Genomic DNA, 15,572 nt, shown 5'->3' with positions numbered 1-15,572 from the left:
CAAGGAGTGTTGAAAAGCAGGCAGCATTAAGTCTTAATAATAGTTATACTATAGTGATGGGCCTGTTGGCAGAAGAATAGCAATTTAATTCAGCTTTATTATGTTTATCTCTTCCAGAGCAGATCCCTGGCCTTATAAAGACTCAAGTCTCCTAAACCACGAGGTGCATGAGCTGTACTTAGACCTGTTGTGCCAGAACCATCCAGAACAAGCCCTGCTTTTCCTCAAACTCTCAGACTCGTACAGGACTGAGCAGGCAGCAGAGGTATCCAAAATACTGGGGATTTAAATTGCCATCCTTTGTGGGCAACTTGTGATATGTAAACTTTATCTCCTTGTATAGGTAGTAAGGTTTGTGGACACAGAAAGAAGACAATATTTGGTAAAGGATGTGGGCTGTAGATTGAAACAGTGATATAAAACAAAGCATTAAAAGCAGCAAAAAAGAACAACAGTCAATTGAATGGTGCTAGGCGTATAATGCATTTTATCACAAGAGCCAGAATGACTCTTTATTGTGCATCAACTGGTGCACTGTACATTGAAGTGCATGTTTTTACTGTAGAATATTTTCTACTATTGAAATTCAGTTCTGACTATTGTGATTTCAGCTTCAAGACAAAGCTTAAGCATAATAAGTGTTTATATGGAAAAAAAAATATTTAGACTGAATTGGTGCCATAATGTCTCAGGTAAACAGAGTACAGTATAGGGAAAATATAAAGAATGCCCTAAACAATTTTGATTGTAGGTACTCTACTCTATATTGGGAATGTATGAATTGTTTATGATTTCCAAAGTTAAGGATATGATTCACTCCATATTCAGGATTATGATTAAACCAGATTAATCTGCTTTAAAGGTCAGTAATTGCAATCACATTTGTGTCAATCTATTAATACTTTATATTACATGTAAAAAGTGTTTAAAATGACATTTACATCCCCTGACCTAAAGTGTTACCATTATGTGCCTGTGCTAAAATCCCCTTTCAATAAATAAGACAGATCAAAGCTACTAAATTTCTTAGGAGTAGCATTAGTTCAGCACTTACAATACATGCCTTTTGTCTAGAATGTTACAGGTGCATCTGATCAAAAGGGTTCTTTAAATACAATTGCATTTTACGCTTTTTAATAGATTCCTTATGAACTGGTACTAGTCTGTTGTTATTTGTTTTTTTATTATATGTTGTTTTGTGTATTGCTGTTTAATCAACATTGTTGTGAGATTATGTTTATTATATTTTTAGATTGTCCACAAATACAAAGTTTATGATTCACTGGCATACCTACTGGAGAGCCAAGGAAATACACAGGCAGCTTTTTCAGTTCTCTTTGAGGTAAGCGATTAATGGGGTGAAGAAACACTGTGAGTCGGAGCTGAAAGATGGTATCAGGACCAAAACACTAAGAGTATTCACATCCAAATTTAACAGGAAATGTTCTGAAAATTTCAGTTGGAATAGTTATTTGTATTTATTGTATACAGCAGATTAACCATTAATGTTAACTGAAATAATCTTAACCTCGTTGAAGAACATAGACAAAATATTTTTAGCTCCCCATAAAGCTTTGATATATACACCTGAAAAGCCACAGGGTCTTTAGTTTCCCCAATTTGTATATAAATGATTATTTAAAAAAAAAAACACTTAATATCAATAATTTATCAGGTTTTATTTCTTCACTGTGTATTTAAATTCTTCAGTATAAAACCTGAGTGTACTGTTGTTTTGATTGTCCATTACAATCTTCCCATAGAATATTCATTTTTCTCCAGGACAAAAACAAGGTCCTAAATCCAAGAACGGCAATCTTAATACTACTTCAACATTTAGCCTATTAGTCATTGTATAATACATTGTGAATATGTCATAGCAAGACTGTTTGGCTTTCTGTATCCTTTATGAGAGCTGTAAAGGTTTTAAATTGTCTGTGAACAGTAAGCATCTTTAATGTCACGTGTCTTTATTGCACAGTAGCAGTTCTTTAAAGTACAAATATTAAGAAATATGTGATTTAAGTAGGACTGTGGTTTTGATTATATCTACTTTCTCATTCTCAGGACCTGAAATCAAGCCTCAACAATTTGACACAGTCTGCCACATGTGCTGAAACAAGCACAGGTTAGTTATGTAAAGGATATACCTCTGAGTTTAAACCAGAATTGTGTGTATGCAATATATTTGTGCAATGCAACGTAAAGTAAATATTTCAGGTGGGTAGCTGCGTCAGCATGCGTAGGCTGCAAAGGAACAAGTAATAGGTTTATTCCATGCTGAAAAAAAAGAAGAAAGAGAACACAACGTTTCTCTTGTGAGCTCACACCTGAAGAAGGCTCCACGGCCGAAACGTTGTGTTCTCTTTCTTCTTTTTTTTCAGCATGGAATAAACCTATTACTTGTAAAGTAAATATGCCTTTTAAGCTGCTCAATCACTTGGATTCATATCCTGTGTTACTCATTGAAACACATGCAGCGATATTACTGTGCCTTCTGTAAAGATTAGTTCACATGTCACATGCCTGCCCATAAACCTGTCTATTGAAATAAAACAAAAGGCTTTTCCCTGGTGTCCATTGGAAATCTTGCAAAGAAAGCTCATTGAACTTTTAACAAGAAGTTTTTTATTCATAATTCATTCAGTTAATGCCCATATCTTAGGTGAATTAAAATTCAAAACAATTTCTGATCCCAAAAAATAAATAATATAGTTTAACATATAAGTTTTGAATTAAATATAAGGTGAGTTCTATATTGCCAGACAGTCTACTGTACAGTAAATTTTTCATTAAGTTGAAAGAATGTTACACTTTAAGAGGCAACTTATTGAACTTAAGACATAAATAGGTGGTCAGTGAGATGTTCTGATCCAAATTGGACAGCTTAAAGCAGCTTTAATGATGATGAGTTTATACATTATTTAATTAATTTTTATAGTTTATTGCATACTAAATCAGATGATGACTTCATTGTGAGCAATGAGTCAGTGTGCACAACATACTAGCTTATTCATCTAATTGTATATTTTTCTGGAGGAGAGGGCTCAAGTATGTAAGAAAATATTGAAATGTACAAAAGAGTGGAGGCCATTTAGTCCATCTTATCCAGTTTTCTTTGTCTATGCTTTTGATGGCTTTAAATACAGTACATTTTTCGCATTGTTTGGGGGAGGTTGATTTGCCCATTAAATTAAGGAAGGCATATTTTAATCTTCAAGTCAATCACTTTGTGATCTCTCATTTTCAGAGAGCCACAGTGAAGAGTCTGGATTGCTGTCCACAGCTCACACATTAGTGCAGAACCTTATTGCTTTCTGTCAGCGGGCATCTGTTACTCTGGATATCAAACAGAGAAAGGTGCGGAATGCTGTGTTGTTGATGTGGTTTGTATGTATGTTATATATTGTTGATTTTGTTACATTCAGTAATTGCAATAGATAATGGGAGATGAGACATTCAAGGAAATAAGAAAGGTTAAACTTACTAAAGTATTCCAAACAATATGCTCAGTCACACTGCTTTGCTGCTTTTCATTTCTAGTATGGATGGTAATTCCTTTAATATAAGGGTACTGTAAATTTCTCCTCACTTGTTACATGGATTCTGCTTGTTAATATAATTGATTAAGCTATTTATATCTATATCTGCATGAGTGATGGCATATAGTTCAGTAGATTCAACTTCAGGAATGATTTATCTGTTCCTGATTTAGTGTCAATTAAATTAATTGTTAATGTTAACTTGTGATCATCTGTACTAAATGACATAGTTCTAAATACAAGCAGGATTCTTTGTCCATCCGTCCATTTCCTATTCAACTTAACCAGTACAGGGTTGCAAGTGGAGTCACTTAACTTGGTAAGATCTGCAATGGGAGAATGGCAAGATACACATTGGACAGGATGCCAGTCCATCGCAGGGCAGATACAGATACAAACAGTCACACCAGGGTCAATTTTCTCAGAAGCCAATTAGCCTACCAGTATGTCTTTGGATTATGAGAAGAAACCAGAGCAGATGTGGGTAGAACATACAAACTCCACACAGATAGCATCTCAGGAATTGAACGTAGGACCTTAGCACTACAAGGCAACAATGCTAACCACTGCTGCCCATGATTCTTAGTCCCCAAAGAAAAACAGTTTTGCTTCTGGAAGAAGCCTTTGAATTCTTCATGGTAAGATATTGTATTCTTTGACTGCTACTGAGCTGTGCTCACCTACATGTGGAAGCTGGAATATTATCCAGAAAGTCATTGTATAGCTGAGCTACTCACCTGTGCAAAAGGCTGTATCCTGCTTTGCATCAATACCTCTCTGGACCAGGACAGAGTTTGCAAAATGGCAGTGACGTAAGCGAAAATGTTTTTTCCAAGGGAAGTACAATTTAAAATGTATGTACGTGAGGTAATAATATTGGTCAACTGCATTTGTTTCAGTTGAAAGATCAATTTCAATCATAATTTCGGAGCTCTAAGGGCTTTTAATATTGATGGTGACTTTCTTTAATTTTTTTTTATTTTAGTTAGAAAAGCAGTACTGCAGGTCATAGTTAAGTATAGTTACTGGAAACAGCAAGGGCTCTCTGTCACCGTGAGCTCTGAAAACAATATGAAGCGGAGATACCTAAGGATTGAGAAACATAAAGGATTATGGCTGATAAAGTTTTGTGCTACCTTGTCCGTACAGCACTGAGAGCCCATCAGTGACACCTCTTGCCTTTCAAACTAAGGACCCCTAAAATACAGACATTTAGCTAAAGAGAAAGCCCATTGCAGCATTCCAAGTCTGTGCAGTCCCCTGCCAATATCACCATGGATCCCAATTTGGTGGGGATAATTTACCCCTCAACCATTCAGGACAAATACAAACAATAGCCATGTCTAGCAGTAACAAAATCTGATATCAATAAGGAATAAAGGTCTTTTAAGAATTGTAGCAGTTGTTTCACAAAAGCAAAGAATAAAATATATCGTCTGTATAGACTATAGGTGTGTCCTATAGAAGTTTTTAATCTTTCTCTTTTATAGAGTACCCATCCCAGTGCTCGGCAATAAGAGTCTCCCCTTGTAAAAGAGAAAACCCCATGGGAGGTGCAGAACCCCCATTTGTCAAATCTGTGAGATTGACGCAGTTATGATCTGAACCTATATCACTGATGTTCTCCCAAACAATCCAGTCAACAAGCATCAAAATAGTTCTTACATCACATGACTAATAAATTATTGTATATATTCAAAAATTAGCATCCATCCAGCTTCAGTGATTTCCTCTCTATCGCAAAAGCACATCGCCTCTGGACTTTGGGTAATGTGGTAGAAGCACAACATTAATCCATCCTACCAATGCAGAGGACTAGACTGCCTGCTTTCTTTCAAAAGTTGGAAAAAATGAGGCCCTGTCATGCTCTTCAGATCTATAATCTCCATGTTCTGTGGTTCCACTCCACAACTAAGTGTCTCTGTACCAGCTCTGGAGACCATGTTGGGATTTCATTGTTCAGGATTCCCAACTGGATCATTCCACTCAGATCCTGAAGAGTTGTTTTGTCTTGATCTTCCAGCTCAGCTACATTTTGCTCCCAATTCCCAATTTTGCTTCACAAGTATTCAATATTATTTTTGAGTGTATTGTTAATCCAAGACAAATTACAGGATAGAAACCAGCTGTTGAATTAGTTGTCATCTGAGTGTGTACACAATAATTGCTGCAAACTGGTCACTGGCTCGATTTCAGTTTTTACCAGCAGTTTGGTGATCCATTGGCTCCAGGAGCACAGTGACCTCTTTAGCCAGTTTAGGAAAAATAAAGTCTTCTCAGTTTCTTCTTAAAGAAGAAGCAGGAGAGGAGTCCTTATCTTATCCAGGTCCCCATGATTTGAAATAGGTCAGGAGGGAAAATCGGTAAAAATCAAACAATAGGTCAAATACAAACACAAAAATAGTAGAGAGAAGAGAGCTCTGAGCTCAGGTTCTCATTACTGTCAAATGGTGTTAGCTTCTCTGCAAAACTTTCAGAACGGTCTTTTTCTGAAATTGTTGTTTTTTTTTAATGGCAGGAGTTATGGTTTCCCATTTTAGACTTTACGATGTCACCAACACTGCACTTGATGTCGAAACCTCCACTTGCATTTGTTAGAGGTGAGAGCAGAGTCAAAGTCTTTGAATTTGCTTTGACAAATGGTTTGATGACTAGAGGATGGATTAATTTAGAAGTGATATTTTAGAACCTTCTGTTTGCCTCATCTAAAAAAAGTAGTTCTGCATAAGTAGAAGTGTCATGAATTTGCATTTCCTGTGTGACTGGTTGCTTTTACAACCCTTTGTGGGATGGGCTTTTTTTACGTAGAATCTTGTTTTAAAAGGGTGATAGAGAAGCAGCCATTTATTTATTGTGTTCAACAGTACCAAAGAAAAAATGCCTTATAGTCACTGAGCAATTCCATATGGAAGATACAATTCCTAACTTGATTCAAAATCCCATGGAAGACTTACAAATTAGCAAGCAGCTGTCCTCAGCCAGTCCTAAGCTATTTACCATCAAGTCTCACTCATGAAATTTATGCAGCATTTTGTAGACTGAAGAATCTAGAACTTTGGTTGAGTGCAGTAATGATTCCAAGTTTTTAATCACAAGGCTGTCACTGAAATTTTCTTTTACTGATTGTTTTATAATCTGTGCTCCTACTTCATGCCCTTATATCAAAATCCAAATAAAATGTTTTGCTTTCAGTGTAATGGTTTTTTTTAAGAATTGCATGTATTGAAAGAGGAATTATAAGAAAGCCTTTAAAAATCTAATTTCCAATAACAGTCTCTTAAAGCAGCCCTCCCTGGTAAAACAGTTTAGTTCTGTCAAGAAAAAATATTAATTTTGAAATAACCAAGCTGTTTTATATTAAGGTTTGTTAGAAATATTAACCTGTTCTTATTTTTTTAAGTTGAAATAAGTTCATAAGAAATATTCATCTGCATTTCTTAGAATATGGCTATTCTAAATGGTGCTTTTTAAGAGTTTGTGTACAGTATGATTTTATGGATGTACATTATTTGGAAACCCATTCATTATCACCCTTTGTGTGAATTGCAATAATGTTTTTTTTTTCAACTGTAGGTATCAAAGATCTGACTAAAGAGGTTTTGGAAGCAATGACTTCATACATTCCTCTTATGGATATTCTACAAAAGCTTATGCAGGTACTGGATTTCTTTGGCTTTTTTGGCTCTTTAACTTTCTGTGATGAGAGAGACTTTTCCTTCACATTCCTTTCTGATTGAATTATTTTTCAAATTTGATCTCTTATTTTATTGTTCGGATAAAGTGGAACACAGTCTTTTGCTGGCCGGTCTAATTACAGGCTGAGATACTCTTAGATAAGCATATGGTTGAATTCACGCACTGACTTTGTTCCTCCAGAAGGTGTGGTTGTGTTTTGCTAATGCAAGAAGTTTGAAATCTTCAAAACCTGCTCAGTTACCTTTCCCCTCTCCTTTCCTTTCTTCATTAGTGAGCTCCTTTGTTTTGTATGTGTTAATTGTTGTTTATTTTCTTGCTGTTCTTTCTTGGTGAAAAGTTTTTTTTGTTATCAATAGGTTGATACCAATCATGGAGTCAGCCTGCACTGTAGGTTTCCATCTTGCTAGTTTTTGTGTGGGTTAGCATCCTAGCCAGCAAGAGAAATTTGAGGCTCTGGTCCTAGTTTAAGCTTAAGGTTTACAATATTGGGTTTGATTGGCTTTCTGTCCTTATCATCTTTGTATAATTAATTTATCAATTTTGAAGATTTATAAAGACTATAGCACTTCTTTTACTTATTAAAACTAAAGTAGTTAGTTTCAACTATTATTTCATTCACAAAAATTCAAAAACTTGTTTTTTTGTGTACATGAGGGATTTAATGCAATCTATAACAGTTTAGTTCCATTTTTATCACCATGGTAAACTTGGTATTGGCATCTCTTTTATCTGCATCTTCTTTTATCTTGTTTTGCAGGATACAGTTCACACCTTTAATAATTATGGAGAAATAAGGACCCTAATCTTTAAGATGTTTGATGCTTACACTTATGAGAAAGTAAATACATTTTTTTCTCTTGAGCACAGAGCCACACTGCAATGAATTAGGTTATATTTTTGTACTATCTTTTTACAAAGATTCCATTTTATTTTCAAGATTATTTTACCAAGTATGTTACTTTGGGGTTTTTTTGCTTTCTGCAAAAAATAACTGCTTTTCCTAAGCAGCATTTGCCTGCTATTCAAGGTTAGTTTGAAGTTAAGTTTACAATTTTAGTTTTGTAATCAGATTGGAAATATTTAATATTGCTTACAAAGTATTTTAAACTTCTATTACTTTATTATAAATCACCATTTGCCCCTGATATCAATTGATACAATAGATAATTTTAGGTATCTATCTATAACTATTTTGTAATTAATAGTTTTATTTTTACAAACCTAGTTTTGTAAATGTGCAGATTCTGAGTTGTCTTTTATCTTCCCTCTAAATGGATTACTTTTTGATAACATGACATGTAAAAAGATTGTTCTCTCGTCCATGAAAATATGTAATTCTTTAGTGAAAAAGGTCACTTATTTAGATTGATAAATGCCTCTATGGGAAGATTTAAATCAATACACTTCAAATAGAATGAGACGTATAAATTAAATTCTTGAACTATCCTTCTTAAGATTTTAAACTTTATCACAGTATGGGAAGCTTACAGAAAGGTGACTTTTAGGTCAGAGGACTTAAACTAAAACAAGAACAACAATTGCAAAAAAAGAGAAATCGGAATGTAATGCTACACAAGGAAAGTGTTTTTTACTTGCTGTTTACTTTTCTGCATGAGCCTCGTTCTGATTACATTGTGTTTCTTAATGCGCCTTCACAGACCCTGTTGGAGACAACCAGAAGCCTCCTGAGCCAAGATCTCCATTCGTCACTATGTAGCCTGAAGATCACAGTTAGCCGCGGCCTGACTCCCGCACACAAGAAGTGCGCAGTGTGTTCACAGCCCTACAGTCATGGAGCAGCTGGGTCCGGGGTGCTTGTTTTCAGGTGATTCATTAACCCTTCTTAAATAAAAAGGCCCTCATAAGCAGATCTGAAGCATCCTATTTCACACCTGGTGTATCATGTACTGTGATTCAGCAGACATTCAAATAGTGGAGGGTATTTTACACCAAATGTCTCAACGTTTCAATTCAGAACATTTTTTGTGAAATAGGTCTTCTTTTACCAAATGTGATATTACTCTCTTGATCTCTCAAGATCTCTGAAGATGCCCATATCAGGATATGTTTTTTCCCACAGGTCCACAGACATGTGTCTGTGCTGGTAGTTTAAGTCCATTGTCAGAATACATATATCACATTGACCTGGATCAATTTGCTTGATACCTATTAATCCAGGTCAAACTCCATGATTATTATGGTAATCTCAGTCCCTGGATTTCCTAGGAGTATTCAAACATCATATGCAAAAACAAAAGTCTTTTGTTTTGAGGTTTCTGGAGCAGATCAGATGCACAGAGATGTGCCTAGTACAGTAGTATTAAACTCTGGGTCTGACCAGATATGTTACTTCACATCACATCACTTTCAATAACTGCTTATCCAGTTCAGGGCTTACCATAGCAAGGAGCCTATCGCAGGAAGCACTGGGTGCAAAGCAGATGCCAGTGTGTGCACACTCACACCTGGCATTTTTTTCCAGACGCCAATTAACCTAAGTCTTTGGACTTTAGGTGGGAAACTAGAGCACCCAGAGGAAAAGCATTTGTAAACATGGGTAGAACATGCAAACTCCATTCAGATAGCACCCCAGGGAATTGTACCCAGGGCCCCAGGCCTATGAGGCAGCAATGCTCAACTTTGTGCCACTGTGTTGAAGCTACAATTGTGGCAGAAAATGAACTTTTTCTGTTCAACATGAAACTAATTTATGTACAAACCTCGACTTTCACTAGTTCTAAATTTGCTATTTCACTATTCATGTGAAAGCTTTAGTGATTCTACATTAATGAACCAGTGTTGCCTACAGTATTTGTGGTCTGCGAAGTAAGGAAGTAAATGTGGGCATACACTTGCGAATCTATATCTCATGAGCCCCAACCCAAACTGCATTGGTCACTGTAGTGAAGGCATAACTGGGTTAACAGAGTTAACATTTATAGTATATACCATTTATATACTTTTGTGTAATAATACATTTGGAATAGAATTCTTTTAATTTCAGTCCAACAGAATTTTGAACAAATGCCCATTCAGGTCTCCCGTCTTTCACCTCCCTGCATTTCAGAGCAAAACTTGGTTCTTGTCACAAACAGGTATTCCTTTGCACATGAAGAGAAGTGAACAGAAGCATCACCCTGGAATGTTCTATGTGATTAGCCTCAGAGCAGTCTCCATACACAAAAACTAAAATTTAGAAAATTTTAGTGCTGTGGAAAGAGCCCAATAGCCCAAAAGAACACCTAGAGAATGTTATGAGAATAGAAGGATTGTCAAAAATCTGTTTACACTTGTAACAGCCCTTGTCTGTGTGTGTGTCTGTACAGTTGTGGGCATGTGTATCACTCAGCGTGTCTGCAGAGCAGTCTGCGGGAACAGGAGGGATGGACAGAGCAGTGGGCCTGCTTCAAGTGCCTGTCTCCTAACAAGAGGTGGACTTCCATCACACCTGGGAGTGTGAACCAAGGCTCCCAGGTACAGACTTCTGCAAGCATTGATAATAATTGTTTACACTTGTATACAGTAGCTCTTTTCTGGACACTCCACTCAAAGCGCTTTACAAGTAATGGGGACTCCCCTCCACCACCAATGTGCAGCATCCACCTGGATGATGTGATGGCAGCCATAGTGCGCCAGAACACTTTCCACACATCAGCTATCAGTGGGGAGGAGAACAGGGTGATGAAGCCAGTTCATAGATGGGGATTATTAAGAGGCCACGATCGTTAAAGGCTTATTTTACTGGGGCATTATGACCCACACAGACTGCAGGGTGAGTGCCCCCCCATTGGCCCCTCTAATACCTCTTCCAGCAGCAACCTCAGTTTTCCCCAGGAGGTCTCCCATCCAGGTACTGACCAGGCTCACACCTGCTGAGCTTCAGTGGGTTGCTTGTTGTGAGTTGCAGGGTGATATAGCTGCTGGCTAAAAACAGTTTAGTTTCATTGCAGTTTTAAAATTCTGCTAGGAGAGTTTTCTTTTGCGCATAATTTGATAAACCCTATTTGGGTTTCATGTAATTGTGAAATCGATGTATATGGAGTATGCCCATAAAATTAGTAAATAGGCAGTCTTTATTATTTCTGTATGTACTAGTTCCAAGCCAAGGACACTAAATCCTTATCTGTTAAATTTATTTTCTCTTGTCATCTGCTTCTTAATTCTGACAGTGCATTCAGACATAAATGTTTTTAATTGTGCTATTTTTTGTGAATAACAAAACAAGATTTCAACACCAATGAGATCATTAAGTGTAGTCATACTAGATTCTGACCGTTTCAACAACCTCTGGCTTCTTTTGAGTAAGTGTTGTGTGGGTGTCACTATGGCTTCTTTCTTAACATCTGTGTCAATATTGTTTGTAAGTAAAGGGACCACAGAGATACATTAGTATTAGATACAATATCCTCTTAAAGATTTTGGGGACAGGCAGCTTGATTAGAAGGCTGGCTTTGACGTAGATCAGAGAACACTTATATGTGAATTGATAGTGATTTTGTGCTTAGTTTTGTATTCTAGAAATTGAGTGGTGTACCATTTTGTTCTACAGTTGTAGGATATACAGTAATAAATATTGCCAATGGCAGAGGTTAAAGATGGAATCATTACAGGTCTCTTATTGCTTCAGGTGATTTTGGCTGCTGAGGTACAGTATCTATAGTCTCTCCATAATAGAATTTTGAGTAAAGCTGGTCAGTGGTCCAGAAATGGAAACTTGCTGTTGTCTGAACCTACATGAGCAACCTTGAATAGAAACGTTAGACTACCGTTAGACCAATTGTACAATCAAAGCTGCTTTTTTTTCTGAAATAAAAAAATGGCATTTCATTTCAGCACAAGTTGTAGTGAACAAGTTTGGAACTATTCTTTTTTTTTAACCACCCTAAACCCAGCTAGCCTACGTGTTGACACTAGCATTACTTTGTATTTAAAAATACTTGCATCAAAAAGCTGAGATCCCTGGCTTTGTTTAAAATAAGTTAGAGGCTTATCATCTTCATGTTTCGGTGTTACTTCTCTTTACAATAATGAAAACCCTATCAGCCTTGTCAAATGTATTTGTGACTGACCATGTGAAAGTATTCTTGGTTATCAGAGTGAAGTGCCATGAAAATACATACGGACATAATTTTGTGGTTTTACTTCTCAGTGCTTTAAAATGGATCCAGGACAAATCGAAGCAGCTGACTGTTTTAAAAGAACATTTAAGAATCCTTCAAGGGTATGTTTTGTTCTTTCCCTATTCTGTTTATTAATGATTATTAATTAAATAATTAAATTAATTTGTGTAATGTCCATGTTAGGATTCAGAAGTGGTGATTACAAAGGCTAAGTATGAAGAGCAGTATTCATTGACCTTAGTTTCAAGTACACCAGTGTGTGACACTGGTAACAGTTTGGTCGTGATACAGCCAGATGGGGTGATATATTTTACAGTCACTGGTAATCTTTTCATTTCTTTAGATGCCTAAGTCATTGGTTTGACTGCTTTGCTGGTGCCATATAGGGTCTCATTTGTAAAAGCTTAATAATAGTACATGTATAGTATATGGGACTTTTCATTCCACATAAGAATTTCATTTCACCTACCACTGAACTGGACACAGAGCCCCAACAAACGTTTATGTTATTATTTCACTCGGGCTCCTTTTATATATCACAAAGATCCACATAAAGCTCTGATCACATTGTAACTCTGAAAGGAGGTGAATACAAGGAAGTGAACGCAGTGCCTTTAGAAAGTATTCACCCCCCTCAATTTTTTTCACAAATTATGATTTGCAGACTCTATTAAAAATACATTCTTGTTTTTTTTTCTTGTCACAGCTCAAAATATGAATCTATAATGCCAAATGTTCTGGAACTTTTTTAATGCAATGAAAAAATGCTGAACTGTTATTCTCACTTCAAGATTTAATTATTTTCTCCCTTTGCTATGACACTCCAAACTGAGCCCAGGCACATCTCATTTCTCTGTGGGATCATTCTGAAACTTGAATGGAGCCCAACTGTGGCCAGTTCTGTTGGTTGACATCATTTCAGAATTAATACACCCATCTGTATAATGTCTCTCAGTTGACAGTGCGTGTCAGAGCAGAAACTTTGCCGTGAAGACCAAGGAGCTGTCTGTACAATTCTGTGATAGAATTGTGAGCAGACATAGACCTGTTCAGAGATATAAAAACATATCTTGGGTGTTGAAAGTTCCCTGGACCACAGTCAGATCCATCTTTAGACTGTGGTATTTTTTGTTCCGCAAGTTTTCATCACATTGACTCAGGTTTCTTGTACATATCTCTTGCTTTGGCAGCAGGCTTCTCAGTTTGAAGTATTAAAATATAAAAAAATAGAGGAAACTGAATTTATAAATAATTTGACTACATTCTGCACCACAGCCCAAATGTACTTTTTAATGGTTTTGCTGTAAATGAAGTGAGGGCTTCAATAAAGTAAAAACGAAATGGAACTCTTACTCATGTCTCGGAGGGCAGTTAATGGGGGTATATTCCAAATTGTGTACGGTATCTTACATAGAACATATGGAGTATCTGCAAAACTCCCTACATAAATGTCATCTCACACACAGAAGTATTTAAACCATTTGCCAGTGTGAGAGGTTAGCACTGATAAATTGATGTGTTTAAATATTTAAGAAGAATCTCCAAGAATAGTGATGGTGTCAGTCTTGGATTGAAAGGCTGGATTTTTATTTTCTGGTTGTTTGACATGACAAAAGAGTGAAAGGGAGAGCCCACTGGCTCAGTGGGAGAAGGTGAGGTAAGAATCCTTCTTACTGCAGGAAGAGATGGGCTTAATACCTGATAAAAGCCAAAGGGACACAGATGGGGAACTTCAGCGGCACCAGCACTTATCTTCCAGTTTAAAAAAAAAAAGAAAGAAACAAGCCTGACCGCATGTGGTCGCCGTGTTCTGGAGAATGCATGACCACACGTTCTGTAAATTTCCAGTTACTGCAAAACAGTTGCCTCTCCTGTCTTACAGTGCAGATGTTGCACATTGTGTTGTCAAAAACAGTTTTGTGTTGTTTGTTTTCTGTCATGGGCAGTTTTAAAGATTTCAGACCTTTTCAGGCCAGTTTATTTGCATCATGATCTTCTCTAAAATGCATTTCCCTTTTTATTAAACAGATTTCCGTCTTGATGGAGCTCACAAGGCATACCTCGGCCAGCCTGGATTCTTTTAAGCCAGAGGCTGACATCTTTAGACAATCTGGAATCTTTGAGCAGCCAGACTTTAAGCTTCAATTGGCACCACCACCACTAATAGAGTAATGACAAAATGTTTAGAATAAGGATGGCTATATTTATAGGAATTTAAGATCATTTCTTTTTGTAGCAATATATTAAAAACATTACTTAATTTAAATTTTGAAACTCACTGTACACCGTTTTTAAAATTGAAGAGCTATAACAGTTTTTTATATAATATATAGTATATACTGTTCATCATTTCTGTTTAATACACAATATTGCAAATGTATACCCACGTTCAGTAATATTACTTATGTATGTTAAAAACATAACAAAAGAAAAGAATGCTGCTGTTTTCCCTATCAAAGAAGGGAGTAAAGGAATTTCATGTAAAATGTCTGACTTGCTCTTAAGGGGAATTTGTATTTCTTTATGCAAAAAAATAAATATAGCAAACAATGATTTAAAACTTTCTAGAAGTACAAATAGCCATAGTTAAAAGAGCTTGAGCTGTTAATTTTCCTAATAGTTGCTGTAGACTACACAGCATGACATACAGTAATACAAATAAATGGGAGAGAACATTTTGTGAATGTCTATTGAGCATAATATCTTATTAACACTGATGGATATCTATTGAGTGCAACTTACTATCATTTTCACTCTATTAAGTCTGGCATTAATTCCTTACTAGATATCTTGTGTTAGGGATAACTCCAATATTTGAGGACTGCAAGGTTTTTGAATTTCCATTTAATGTCTGATATTAATAAAGTGAACTAATTTTTTTAATTAAAGGTTAAGTTTCTTGTTTTTACATCTTATTTGGTAAATATACCTAAAAACCATAATACTAAATACTTTGATTATTAAAGGTTGAAGTTACCCTTTCCTGATCTAGGGTAATTTATAGTTAATGTACTGTAGATCAGGTGGGCTACCATTGTGTTGCATGTACTGTACCAAAGCATTTTGTTTTACTTATTTAGCAAATGTTAAGACCCTGTAATTGGAAAAAGCAATTAGACATGAATGGATGATTGAGTATTTTGACTTTCTTTCTGTAGCAGGTATAGGTTAACAGCTTACTTCTGTGTCTGCTAAAGAAGAAGGAATGTAATTG

The 15,572-nt window shown here is 36.1% G+C and overlaps 1 protein-coding gene across 1 annotated transcript in view; it reads left to right on the top strand.

Moving 5' to 3' along the window:
• LOC107078254 (vacuolar protein sorting-associated protein 8 homolog) overlaps positions 1 to 15,246 on the top strand; it is a 48,770-nt gene extending 33,524 nt beyond the window's left edge. Inside the window, exons 35-45 of the mRNA XM_015354518.2 lie at positions 118 to 265; positions 1,253 to 1,342; positions 2,068 to 2,128; positions 3,251 to 3,360; positions 6,061 to 6,142; positions 7,116 to 7,198; positions 7,996 to 8,076; positions 8,897 to 9,063; positions 10,565 to 10,712; positions 12,388 to 12,459; positions 14,387 to 15,246. Coding sequence (XP_015210004.2) covers positions 118 to 265; positions 1,253 to 1,342; positions 2,068 to 2,128; positions 3,251 to 3,360; positions 6,061 to 6,142; positions 7,116 to 7,198; positions 7,996 to 8,076; positions 8,897 to 9,063; positions 10,565 to 10,712; positions 12,388 to 12,459; positions 14,387 to 14,530 — 1,186 coding nt within the window. The 3' untranslated portion in view covers positions 14,531 to 15,246. The remainder of the gene's footprint in view (positions 1 to 117; positions 266 to 1,252; positions 1,343 to 2,067; positions 2,129 to 3,250; positions 3,361 to 6,060; positions 6,143 to 7,115; positions 7,199 to 7,995; positions 8,077 to 8,896; positions 9,064 to 10,564; positions 10,713 to 12,387; positions 12,460 to 14,386) is intronic.
• The last annotated feature ends 326 nt before the right edge of the window (positions 15,247 to 15,572 follow it).

Source organism: Lepisosteus oculatus, chromosome 6 (genome assembly GCF_040954835.1).
Source record: "Lepisosteus oculatus isolate fLepOcu1 chromosome 6, fLepOcu1.hap2, whole genome shotgun sequence".
Taxonomy (NCBI): Eukaryota; Metazoa; Chordata; class Actinopteri; order Semionotiformes; family Lepisosteidae; genus Lepisosteus; species Lepisosteus oculatus.
The sequence above is the reverse complement of the archived record's forward strand: the minus strand, read 5'-3'. Positions and strand labels throughout refer to the sequence as shown.